This window comes from Sphaeramia orbicularis, chromosome 11 (assembly GCF_902148855.1).
Source record: "Sphaeramia orbicularis chromosome 11, fSphaOr1.1, whole genome shotgun sequence".
In the NCBI taxonomy this organism is placed as follows: Eukaryota; Metazoa; Chordata; class Actinopteri; order Kurtiformes; family Apogonidae; genus Sphaeramia; species Sphaeramia orbicularis.
The window spans coordinates 37,933,242-37,945,741 of NC_043967.1; the positions used below are offsets into that span (position 1 = coordinate 37,933,242).

The window sequence follows — 12,500 nt, forward strand, 5'->3', positions numbered from 1 at the left end:
GTGCCAGTATCAACATTTCCTGAAATTTCATGAAAATCCGTACATAACTTTTTAACTTATCTTGCTAACAAACAAACAAACACGCACGCACACAAAGCAAAGCGATCACAATACCTCCTGGCGGCGGTAACAAACCAAAAACAACAACAACAGAGTATTGACAAACTACAACAAAGACAACATCATATTACAGTGAAAAAGATCAGAAATGTAAAGAGCAACCAAACAATATAGCTTGGTTAGGGGCGAAAGGGAAAAGGGGAAGAGGGGGGTATGAATTCAAGTGAGAAGGGGGGGGGTATTAATTGTTGTAATAATACAAAAATATATAGTGATAATACCAGTTGCCTAATTTGCTCGTATTATTGTGGCGGTGGTAGCGGCGGAGGCAGTCACAGTACAACGAGTTTAGTTTGTAATAATGCATTTGTATCAGTTACTATCCGTTTTAAGTTTATATGAATTGACTGTAAAATATGGAGCCAAAACTTCTTTATGTATATAGTTACTCACTAGTTCCAAGGCACTTTACCTGCGTCTCAACATCCGTTAGCTTGCGCGTCTGTTCGGCGGTCTGAGACAGGAGGTTGGTGCCCATTTCCAACATGGCCGCCGTGTGGTTGTGGACTGCACTTTGCTGCAGCTGAGCCATCTCTGTCTTCATACTCTCTTTGATGTAGTTCTCAATCTGTCAAAACGAATAAAAATGGATGACTGGATGTTTTTTTTTTTTTTCCAGACATGTTTTCCTGATGTACATTTAACCAAATGCACCGACAAACATTTGAGAGGCATTCATGTGCAGAATAAGTTTACTCTACATAGGCCCAACCAGATGTAGGTGGTTAGGTTGGGATGGAAGAGGCTGAGATGAACAGATATTCACTGAGGCTTGTCTGGAAACAACTCTTTCATCCTTATCTTTCAACCCTTCAAACTCAAACAAAAGACATGATAAATGAGATTTGGACGCACAACCTTTATAGACCAATCGGGCGGTGCGTTGAGCGTTGCGTTTTTTTCTTTTCTTCCCTCCTTTTGAAGGGTTAATTGCTCGGTGAGTTTATTACTTACTACACTGACCTCTACTTTTGTCTCCATATTATTTGCACCATGTTTTGCATAATTTTCTGGACCTGATTATTAGATATAAGTGAACATGTCTGGAGATGGTTAGAACCATGTTTTTTTGATAGCATGTTTTATAAATAAACCTGACTTGATTTGATTTTAAGTGGTGATTTGTCCCTCAGGTTACTTGTGGTCTGAACACACACTGAGATGATTCAATAATCGGGTGGTGGAGACATTCTTGACCACTTCCATCTTTAAAAGATGTTTTGCTTTGGCTCATCAATGAGCTGTAACAGCCATTTTTCAGGAATGCATTAGCCAAGACAAATCAGCTTCAAAACGGCACAACATCCCATGTGTTGGTGTCCTTAGCAACAGTCCCTAATGTGTATCTGAGGACTGAATTAAACGGTTCAGAGCCCAGAATACAGAGGACGGCTGCACTAACTAGTCTGTGAAGGAAAATGGCTTACTGTGACTTAGACCAAACTTAAAAGAACGCCTAGAGATTATACTGTATCCCTTCATCTTCATTGAAAACAGCCCCTTCTCAGCCATTTGCACAGGTCTGCCAAGTCAAATTAGCTTTTCAATGTAATATCCTTTCTTGGCACGGGTATTAAAGTAAAATGTTTCATTTTTTCAGGTCGGATTTCAGACATAATATAGCTTCCCCTAACCGTGAACTACATGAGGCTGATATAAGTGTCACTTTCCACACAACCTCCAATGGCCTGGCCTGAGGAACTGGAAAGAAAAGTGGGAGTCTGGAATCCACAAAGTAATGATGGATTACTCTGCCTGATAATGAACCAAGGTTAGAATAGTTTTGGATTTTTCATTACAGTTTAGTTTTATTTAGTTTTGACTTTTTTTTTCTCTAATTCAGTTCGTTTTAATTAGTTTTTAGAGCAGGTTTGTGAGATTTTTTATTAGTTTTCTCCTAAATGATTAGTTCGCAGGTGTCAAACATGCGGCCCGGGGGCCAAATCTGGCCCGCCAAAGGTTCCATTCCAGCCCTGCAGGATGAAAGTGCAAAAATGAACCTGAACAGTCAAGGTTGTCACAATCCTTTTGGTTCAGGTTCCACATACAGACCAATGTGATCTACAGTAAAAGTAACAGCACAATAACCCATAAATAATGACAACTACAAATTTTCTTTGCGAAAAATTATGTGGAAAAAATTGAAGTGAAAAAAATAACATTACACTGTGAAACTATTAAAATTTACAAAACTACTCTTTCACAATAAAATGCAAATAAATACATAAATGAAAACAAAGATGAACAACCTGAAATGTGCAATTTTAACAATACTCTGCCTGTTACTAAATGTTTTGTGCATTTATGGATCCACTGTGATCTGGAGTTGTGTTAATAATAACAGATGGAATATTGTAGAAATTGTTCAAATTTTAGTTCCAAACTCCAAAATTTTAACAATATTCTGCCTGTTACCAAATGTTTATGGAACACTGTGTGTAAATGTACATGTATAAATAATAAGTCGAGGTATAATTTTGTTAAAATTGCACTAATTTTTCAAATGAAATTTCTGTTTTTAAGGTTATTCACATCTTTTTTGTAAAATGTAAATATTTCCATAATTTAATCGGGTTTTTTCTTTTGTAATAAAACAAAAAGAAAAACTTGGATTTGTCATTATTTGTAGGTTATTAAGTCATTATTTTACTGGTCTGGCCCGCTTGAGATCAAATTGGGCTGAATATGGAACTGAACCAAAAATGAGTTTGACACCCCTGACTTAGTTTTAGTTTAGTTTTTTCATATATTTTCTCTTCTTCTCCACCGTATTCAAGTAAATCCCAGACAGGACTCTGTTGCTTTCTCCCAACTTTAGTCTCCATGTTTCCAGGTAGAGTGGGAATGAGGAGACGACTTTAAACGACATGTGATGAGAAGTGACGGACGGTAAAGTGCTGTCAGCTAAAATTGCTCAAGTGAAATAAATCCATTTCGTATCAATCTGACACTGACAAAGACGTAAACGAAGGGAATTTTATCCATAATTTTTGTCCGTTTGTTAGTTTTGTAAGTGCACAATACAGTTTTAGTTAGTTATCGTTTTTTTCTTTTAGTTATAGTTTTTGTTTCAGTTAACAAAAATGTTTTTTCCAATTCTAGTTTTCATCATTTTGTTAGTTTTCAGTAATGATAATAACCTTGTAATGAACCACAGTCAGGGGTTTTTCTAGAAAAAATTAATAAGAGGGAGCACAGGTAGGCGAGGTGAGCGAAGCGACCAAGCCGGGGGGATGGTGTGGAAGGGGGGGTTCCCTTTTGAAAAACTGAGGTAAAAATGGAGCATTCTGAGGCTATCTGAGAAGGATATTGTAACTCTAGTGGCCTTCCTGCAATTTTTTTAAAGCAACCAATCGAAGAGTAACTTATTCTTCTGTTAAAAGTGTAATAATGTTGTAAATTTCAGTAAGGGGGCGCTAGCTGAAAGTATGAGGGCGCAGCACCCCTGTTCCCCGGTTAAGAAAAACCCTTGACAGTAAATGACTGCTCGGAAATGGTTTTTAAGTTGATATAGAAATGTAAAATCTGAACGCTGTAGACCTGGGGTGTCCAGTCCTGGTCCTCCAGAGCTACTATCCTGCATGTTTTAGATCAGGGGTGTCAAACTCATTTTCTTCCGGGGGCCACATTCAGCCCAATTTAATCTGAAGTGGGCCGGACCAGTACAATAATAGCATGATAGCCAATAAATAATGACAACTCCAGATTGGTTTAGCACAAAAAATAACATGTAGTTATGCCAATATTTGCATTTACAAACTATCCAAACAAAAAGGATGTGAATAACCTGAAAAAAAAACGGAATTTGTTAAGTAATATAAGTGTAACCCTGAAATATTGCTTGTCTCACCGGGGCTGTGAGTAAGGCGGGTTACAGTGGTATTCTTGGTGTTGATGTGTTTTGCTATTTTCTGTGCTAATAATCACCAAACGGCAGGACAGTTTCAGCCAGCTTTATTGTCAGCAGCTCACAGCAACATACACTGCTCACGCTCTACCATGGACATAACTCTCGTGTCACGCCAAAACAGGTCGTACCATAAACAATAGGCAGGAACCAAAATATTAAGAAAAAGGCAAGAAGAAACATAATAAAAGAATATACAGGGTGGGGAAGTAAAATTTACAATGAACATTTAGTTGTTTTTTCTCAGCAGGCACTACGTCACTTGTTTTGAAACCAAACATATATTGATGTCATAATCGTACCTAACACTATTATCCATACCTTTTCAGAAACTTTTGCCCATATGAGTAATCAGGAAAGCAAACGTCAAAGAGTGTGTGATTTGCTGAATGCACTCGTCACACCAAAGGAGATTTCAAAAATAGTTGGAGTGTCCATAAAGACTGTTTATAATGGAAAGAAGAGAATGACTATGAGCAAAACTATTACCAGAAAGTCTGGAAGATACTGTTAAAGAAGAATGGGAGAAGTTGTCACCCCAATATTTGAGGAACACTTGCGCAAGTTTCAGGAAGCGTGTGAAGGCAGTTATTGAGAAAGAAGGAGGACACATAGAATAAAAACATTTTCTATTATGTCCATTTTCTTGTGACAAATAAATTCTCATGACTTTCAATAAACTAATTGGTCATACACTGTCTTTCAATCCCTGCCTCAAAATATTGTAAATTTTGCTCCCCCACCCTGTATAATATAAATTGAGTAAATAATTAATGAAATATGTAAATTACAACATAAACAATGTCAAAATAATAAACAAAAAAATAATAATAATTTGGAAATAAAATAATATTTAAATTAAATGTTACATAAGTACAATTTTATCAATATTATGCCTCGACTTATCATTTATACATATGCGCCAAACATTTAGTTACAGGCCGAAAATGGTTAAAATTGCACTTAATTTTCTTCATTTCTTCATTTTGTTCAAGTTATTCACACGTTATTGTTAAAGGATAGTTTGTTAATGTAAACATTTTCATAATTTAATATTTTTTGCACTAAATCAAAGAGAAAAAAATGGTGTTGTCATTATTTATAGGTTATTGTGATATTATTTTTGAGTTTTATGCCCTAACATGCACTTAGCAAATTCATCCCGCAGGCCGGATTGGAACCTTTGGCGGGCCAGTGTTGGCCCCTGGGCTGCATGTTTGACACCTGTGTTTTAGATGTATCCCTCTTCCAACACACCTGATTCAAAGGATAATCTTATCATCAAGCTCTGCAGAAGTCTGATAACGACCGTCAGGTGTGCTGGAAGAGGGAAACACCTAAAACATGCAGGATAGTAGCTCTCGAGGACCTGGATTGGGCACCCCTGAAGTAGACCTTGTTTTACATCTTCGTAGATCTGAGTTCAAAATGTCGATGTAAACCTCAGGAATTACAACCATCGCTCTTGTGCATCAGCGTCTTTGAACTGCGATGCACCTATTTGCAGATACAAGTACCAGAGAATGGCAGCAGCAGGCCTCACACACACCGAGTCACCTTGAGAGACAAGGTACACAGGGTTGACAGAAACCTAAGCCCAACATTAACTTCATGGTTTGTCTCTTAGGGAATGTGGCTGACTCATGGCTATATCTGGTGGGGGTCATAAATGGAAAGTACCAAGGAGAAACAAGATTATACAAACACGCCCTATCATGTAAAATCACCACTTGGGAAGCCATAAAATAGGTCTATGTGGGTGTTGTGGCTTATTTAGATGGTTTCTAACCTCGACTTCAGTTCAATGCTCTGCTTTTTCCAGTCAGTGACTACCAATAGAAACTATTGCTTGCAACAATAGCAAATACTTCGTTGCCAGAAATGCAACATAAATTAGTGTCAGGTTTGAGACGGTGAAATAAATATGAGGGGATAATGAGAACGTGAAGGTTGCGGTGCTTTATTTCTATGCGAGGTTTTTATGCCAATGTCAGATTTTCTCTAAAATGTCAGGTAACTTAAACACTTTCAGTTAATCTAGAACAAATTCATTTAATTCATGGTTTGAGTCATGGCTTTATTTTTTTAGTATTTTGTAATGAGTCACACCAATAGAATGACAGAACTAAATGGTATTTTTGTTTTTAATGCTCATTAAATGTTTCATTGTCAGGCCAAAAGGTTGAAAAATGTGGGACTGCTCCTCAAATAACCAAAGTAAAACACATCACGGTCATCACCTCAAAAAACTAGAGAATAGTGATCTTCTTCAAAATGACTGACACTTGCAATTCCCAGTTTCCCTTATTAAAAAAAATGCGATACAAAAGAATATTTATGACCCTTTTTCCTGCTGTTTCCACATTACCTGCAACTATATTAACAGGTAAAGCAGCCATTTTGAAAAGAAACAACTTTGTTTTCCTGACTGTGCTATGGAACATACAATATCCTATATATAAATCAAAATGTGGCGACGTGGTGGTGCATTATAGCCTCACAGCAAGAAGGTCGTGGGTTTGATTCCAACCAGGGACCTTTCTGTGTGGAGTTTGCACGTTCTCTTCGACTTTCTCCCACCATCCAAAGACATGCACTGATAGGTTAATTGGTTAATCTAAATTGCCCATGAGTGTGAATGTGAGAGTGATTGTTCGTCTTTATATGTTCAGCCCTGCGATGAACTGGCAACATGTCCAGAGTGAACCCCCCCTTCCTCCGTAGGTAGATAGGATAAGCTCCAGCACCCCCGTGACCCTAGTGAAGATAAGGGCTCATTTATGGTTTACATCACAGGTGTCAAACATGCAGCCCGGCGGCCAAATCCGGCCCTTGGGAAGAATTTGTAAAATGCAAAAATTACACTGAAGATATTAACAATCAATGATGTTAAAATCATTTTGGGTCAATTCAATCTAAAGTGGATCAGAACCAGTAAAATACTATCATAAATAACCTTTAAATAATGAAAACTGCAAATATTCGTCTTTGTTTTAGTGTAAAAGAAATAAAATTGCACAAAAATGGTTACATTCACAGATTGGCCTTTTACAAAAATGTCTGAAATGTGGAATTTTAACAATATTCTGTCTGTTATTAAATGTTTTGTGTATTTGTAGATCCACTGTGATCTGTAAGTTGTGATGCATTTATATATTTAAATGATAAATTAAGGCGTAATATTGTTAACGTTACACTTTTTTTTTGTAAGAATTTTCAGATTGTTCATAGTTGTTCATGTTATGCTCAAGTATAGTTCGTAGATGTAAACATTCTTTTTGATGATGAAATTCTTTATTCACTCATCACATAATAACCAGTATCAACAACAGCACTTCAAACATTACAAACATTACCAGCAGGTTAATGACTGAAAAGGCACAGGCAGAAGCAAAATGCTTATACAGGGTGACCCAAAAAAACGGGAATTTTTGAAGTGCGTATTGGCAGACATGAGCAAGTGGCAGCACTGCGAGACAGTGACCTTGAGCAAGTAAACACACCCCCATTTTAGTAACCGTGGATCAGTGCAACGGGCAACAGCGTGCGTTAGCCATAAAAAATGTTTTATAAAAACGGTGATAGTTTGACAGCTGCACAGAGGAGTTCCGACGTTTTTACAACTTAGGACGTCATGGTGCTGTTCCATCAAAACACGCAATAAAATGTTGGATTAATAACTTTGAAGAGACTGGATCTGCCCTAAAGAAGAAACCAACAGGACGACCAAGAAGTGCTCGTACTCCTGGCCCCCTAGATCGCCAGATTTGTCCGTTTGTGATTTTTTCTCGTGGGGCTATCTCAATAGTAAAGTGTACACGACTGGACCAAGAACTCTGGATGAGTTAAAACAGAGAATTCAGGATGAAATTCACAGTATCCCAGCTGAGATGTTGCAGCGGTCAATGAGGAATCTCAACAGCAGATTTCAAGAATGCATTCGTACAGGAGGACGCCATCTACAGGAAGTCATTTTTAAAAAATGACAATTCCATCATTGCTTCTTAAATGACATGTTTTAAGGTTTCAATTACTATGAATAAAATATTTTTCTTCCATCACTCTCGGTTTTATTGGATTGTTAAAAAGTTCCTGTTTTTTTGTGTCACCCTGTATTAATGCCTGTCCTACAGAACAAATTCAGCTACCCAGCATCTAATATAGGAAAAAGAAAAAAAAACAAAAAAACAATGTATCCAAGCAAAACAAACAAGCGAAACATAAAAAGGTGAAAATAAACCAGAGAAATAGAAAACTTAACCACCAAATTAATGGCAATTTAATGTAGACTCAAAAATTAATAATTTACCTATTACTTGTTAGAGCTTAAAATTTGTATCCCTCAAAAATTGCCTTACGTACCAGTTTTTTAAATATCAAAAATGGGCTACACATTCTTAAATCCATGCTGGCCTCATTCCATAGTTTAACTCCTACAACAGATATTAGGGCTGCACGATTAATCGATTTTAAATTGAAATCGGATTTTTTAATTAGGACGATTTTTAAAAAAGGGAAATCGTAAAATCGATTTCATCTCTCTTGTGCCTGCGGGCCGCGCGCTTGCGGGCTCCCGTAGGCTCCTCCTCCTATCAGTGACAGCGGTCTGTCACAGAAGTCCGTGTAATGACCGGACTTTAAATGTGTTCATGAGCCCGCAGTACTTATAGCAATGTAAGCCGTGGCTTCACGCACGGATCCCACAACTGAAATAGAACTGCATGCGGATCACTCATCTTACGTTGTCCCGGATCCGTACCGTACTGTCTTCTTCCGATCCGGGTCCGGGTCTCGGGTCATCAGCCTCAGCAGAGGAGCCCACACAGCCCTGTGCCCACACACATCCACCAGCTCCACACATAGAATCCCTCCAGTGTGTCCTGGGTCGGTCTGTTCCACGCACAGATCCTCCAGTTTAAATAGAACCATATGGGGATCACTCATATTAACGTGGTCCACGCACGCACGCACGCATGCACGCACAACTGATGCCTGTCACTGACTTACATTGGTATCACTTCTGTGGGCCCAGATACTCAGAAAAAAAAAAAAATAATAAAATAAAAAAAAAAAATATATATATATATATATTTTTTTTTTTTAATAATTAATTTAGTCATCTTACTTGCTAAATTTTTCATTCACAAATGTAAGTTCTGTAACACAAAACCAGATATTATTTATTTTTTGAAAGATGTTGAACTTTAAAGCTGTTAGATAAATCTGGAAACAAAAAGGCTATAAAAAACATAAGTATTTGCTCTGATTTGGACATTGTATTATAGTGTATTCCCCCTGGCAAACTTATGTTATTTTCTTGTTGTATACATTGTTTGTATACTCTACTTCATTCAATAAAGATTTAATTAAGAAAAAATAAACTTCTGTGGGTTCATCACGTGATACCATCACAGATTTGAGGTCAGAGCAGTGCCTTGCATTGTGGGCTGCTCACGAAAACGACATGCTGACTTCTGTTGTCTTTTGTAGTTTTACCCAAAAATCTAAATCGAAAATCGAGTTTTTAGAGGAAAAAAAATCGGGATTTTTTTTTTTTGCCAAAATCGTGCAGCCCTAACAGATATACATCTTCTTTTTGTCTCTTTTTTTTAGCTTTTTGTACAACAAATTTACAAACATCTCGCAAATCCTTTTTAGACTCATGTTGAGAAGAACCTTTGTACACAGACAGATTTTCAATACAGAATTTTACTTTTTTCACTCAAAAACGTCGAGAAAACTTTGGAGATGACGTTATTTATCAGTTATTATCCTATTATTTGTATTATTTTACTGGTCCGGCCCACTGTATATCATAGCAGGTATATGTGGCCCCTGAACTAACATGAGTTTGACACCCCTGGTCTACATTAAAGACGCAGACGGATACAGATGAAACGTTCTGTCTGTCGTCTGCGTTCTTTATGTGCGTAATTCTGTCCGTTTTCTGGGAGCTTGCGGATGCGTACTCAGACATACGAAACATAGCAGTACCACCGGGAACAGCGGAGGCAGTGTTGATATTTGAACAGAATAATTTCCATAAGTAGCATAACTTTTCAAAGAGCGACTGAAAAACTACCGATATATTTATGACAACTACCCTTCTCAATATTAACATTAGTATCCACATTAGTAAAACCTCCTCTGTTGTCGCCATATTTGTTATTGACTTTCTTCTTTTTCTTCTCAATAAACTCTCTTTTTTGTGGTATTCAGCCGATATGGTAACACTGGTCAACAACAAATTTATTGTTGAAGTTTTTTGAGCTGATTTAGGATAATTTTGGTGTGCTGAATCCAAAAATCACATCAATTTTGCTCAATCAGGTCAACTTTCTGAACTATGCTACATATTGGCTTTTGAACATTTTTGCTTACATTTATGGGCATTTTCACATCATATGATACAAAATTCTTTCATATTTCTTGCAATAAACAAGTTCTGAAGATTTCACTTTTGCCAATTTTTGATTAATGTTTTTTTTTAATATTACAGGTGAATGAAATGGCTTGGACTAGAAGATCTCGCAAAAATAAGCCTGACGTATTCTGCTACATCTGCGGTGAATACACCATTGTACCTAACAGGAATCAAGTCACAAGTTTCATAAAGTGTGCTTACCAATCTTATTTTGGTATTAATTATTATATTTTGTGAGAAGATCAAATTTTTCAAAATCAAATTAGCAAAAAAAACCTGACCTGATTGAGAGAAACAGATGTCATTTTTGGATTTAGCGGTGCAAAATGGTCCTAATTCAGTTGAAAAAACCTAAACAACTTGCAAAAAACATTTTTTTGTAACCCAGTGTAATTAATAGTGGCACCTTCTGGTGGATTGATTGAGAAACGCTCATTCCAACGTACAGGACGCATGGAAGTATGAAGGCAGTGATGCATGACAACATTAGAAACGGACGCACCTACTTACGTACAGGGTGGGGAAGCAAAATGTACAATGAACATTTAGTTGTTTTTTCTCAGCAGGCACTACGTCAATTGTTTTCAAACCAAACATATATTGATGTCATAATCATACCTAACACTATTATCCATACCTTTTCAGAAACTTTTGCCCATATGAGTAATCAGGAAAGCAAACGTCAAAGAGTGTGGGATTTGCTGAATGCACTCGTCACACCAAAGGAGATTTCAAAAATAGTTGGAGTGTCCATAAAGACTGTTTAGAATGGAAAGAAGAGAATGACTATGAGCAAAACTATTACGAGAAAGTCTGGAAGTGGAGGAAGCAACAAAAAACGTACCAAAGCTTTTATTAAAGCTCTCAAATCCAAAATCCTAAAGGATCCAACCAAATCCATGAGAAAAATGGCAACTGAACTTGAGGTAGACAACAAGACCGTTAGAAATGCAGTAAAATATGATTTGAAGTTAAAATCTTACACAAGAACACCAAAACACTTGTTGACAACAGCAACAAATCCAACTTTAGCAATTTTTGGGAATCATGTTTATGGCCGCCTTCTAGCCCAGATCTAAACCCTCTGGATTCTGCTATTTGGGGCGTTTTAGAACATGCTACCAATAGAACATCACACAGCAATGTCGACTTTCTTAAAGATACTATTAAAGAAGAATGGGAGAAGTTGTCACCTGAATATTTGAGGAACACTTGCGCAAGTTTCAGGAAGCGTGTGAAGGCAGTTACTGAGAAAGAAGGAGGACACGTTGAATAAAAACATTTTCTATGATGTCAATTTTCTTGTGGCAAATAAATTCTCATGACTGTCAATAAACTAATTGGTCATACACTGTCTTTCAATCCCTGCCTCAAAATATTGTAAATTTTGCTTCCCCACCCTGTACATAAAGCGAACATATATGAGCCTTAACCTCCTAAGACCCAGCTATGGGTTTTCTGTCCAATTTGTGGACAAGAGTTTCACAACTTTATACAAAAAAAAGAAAACTGTCCTCCACAAAGGACATTCCATAAAAATTTTAAATCACGATGTTTCCAATATAGGCACTTATTTCATAAAAAACAAAAAAAGCTTGTAATTGGCTGACATTTCCTGGGTCTCAGGAGGTTCAAGTGGGTTCAGAAGATGAATGAATAAAACAAAACATTATCTAGATGGAAGTAAGAGGCCATTCCATTGTTTCAGTTTCCTCTAATGTACTATACTCAAAGTGTATTTAAGTACATTTATCGTGCCTGAATATTTTAAAATGCTAAATTATTTGGTGCGCTAAAACAATTTCCAGCAAACACTTTATCTGATTCCAAATACCTTTAAATGGATGATCACGGATTATAACAATGAAGCTCATGCACATTTTTTTTTCTCATAATTTTATTTTCAGAGCAATAAGAAGAACATATGTGGGATTCTCTTTGGGATTCATCAAACGTGCCGACGGAGCTGAAATGTGAGCAGGAGAATCACCGTCCCAGAAAAACGCAAAGCATAACAAGAGATCATGAATGGAATTAATGCTCCAGAAA

General features: G+C 36.9%; 1 protein-coding gene across 1 annotated transcript in view; it reads right to left on the reverse strand.

Annotated features, from left to right (window-relative positions):
- angpt1 (angiopoietin 1) overlaps positions 1-12,500 on the reverse strand; it is a 149,446-nt gene that overhangs the window by 96,954 nt on the left and 39,992 nt on the right. Inside the window, exon 3 of the mRNA XM_030148140.1 lies at positions 533-688. Coding sequence (XP_030004000.1) covers positions 533-688 — 156 coding nt within the window. The remainder of the gene's footprint in view (positions 1-532; positions 689-12,500) is intronic.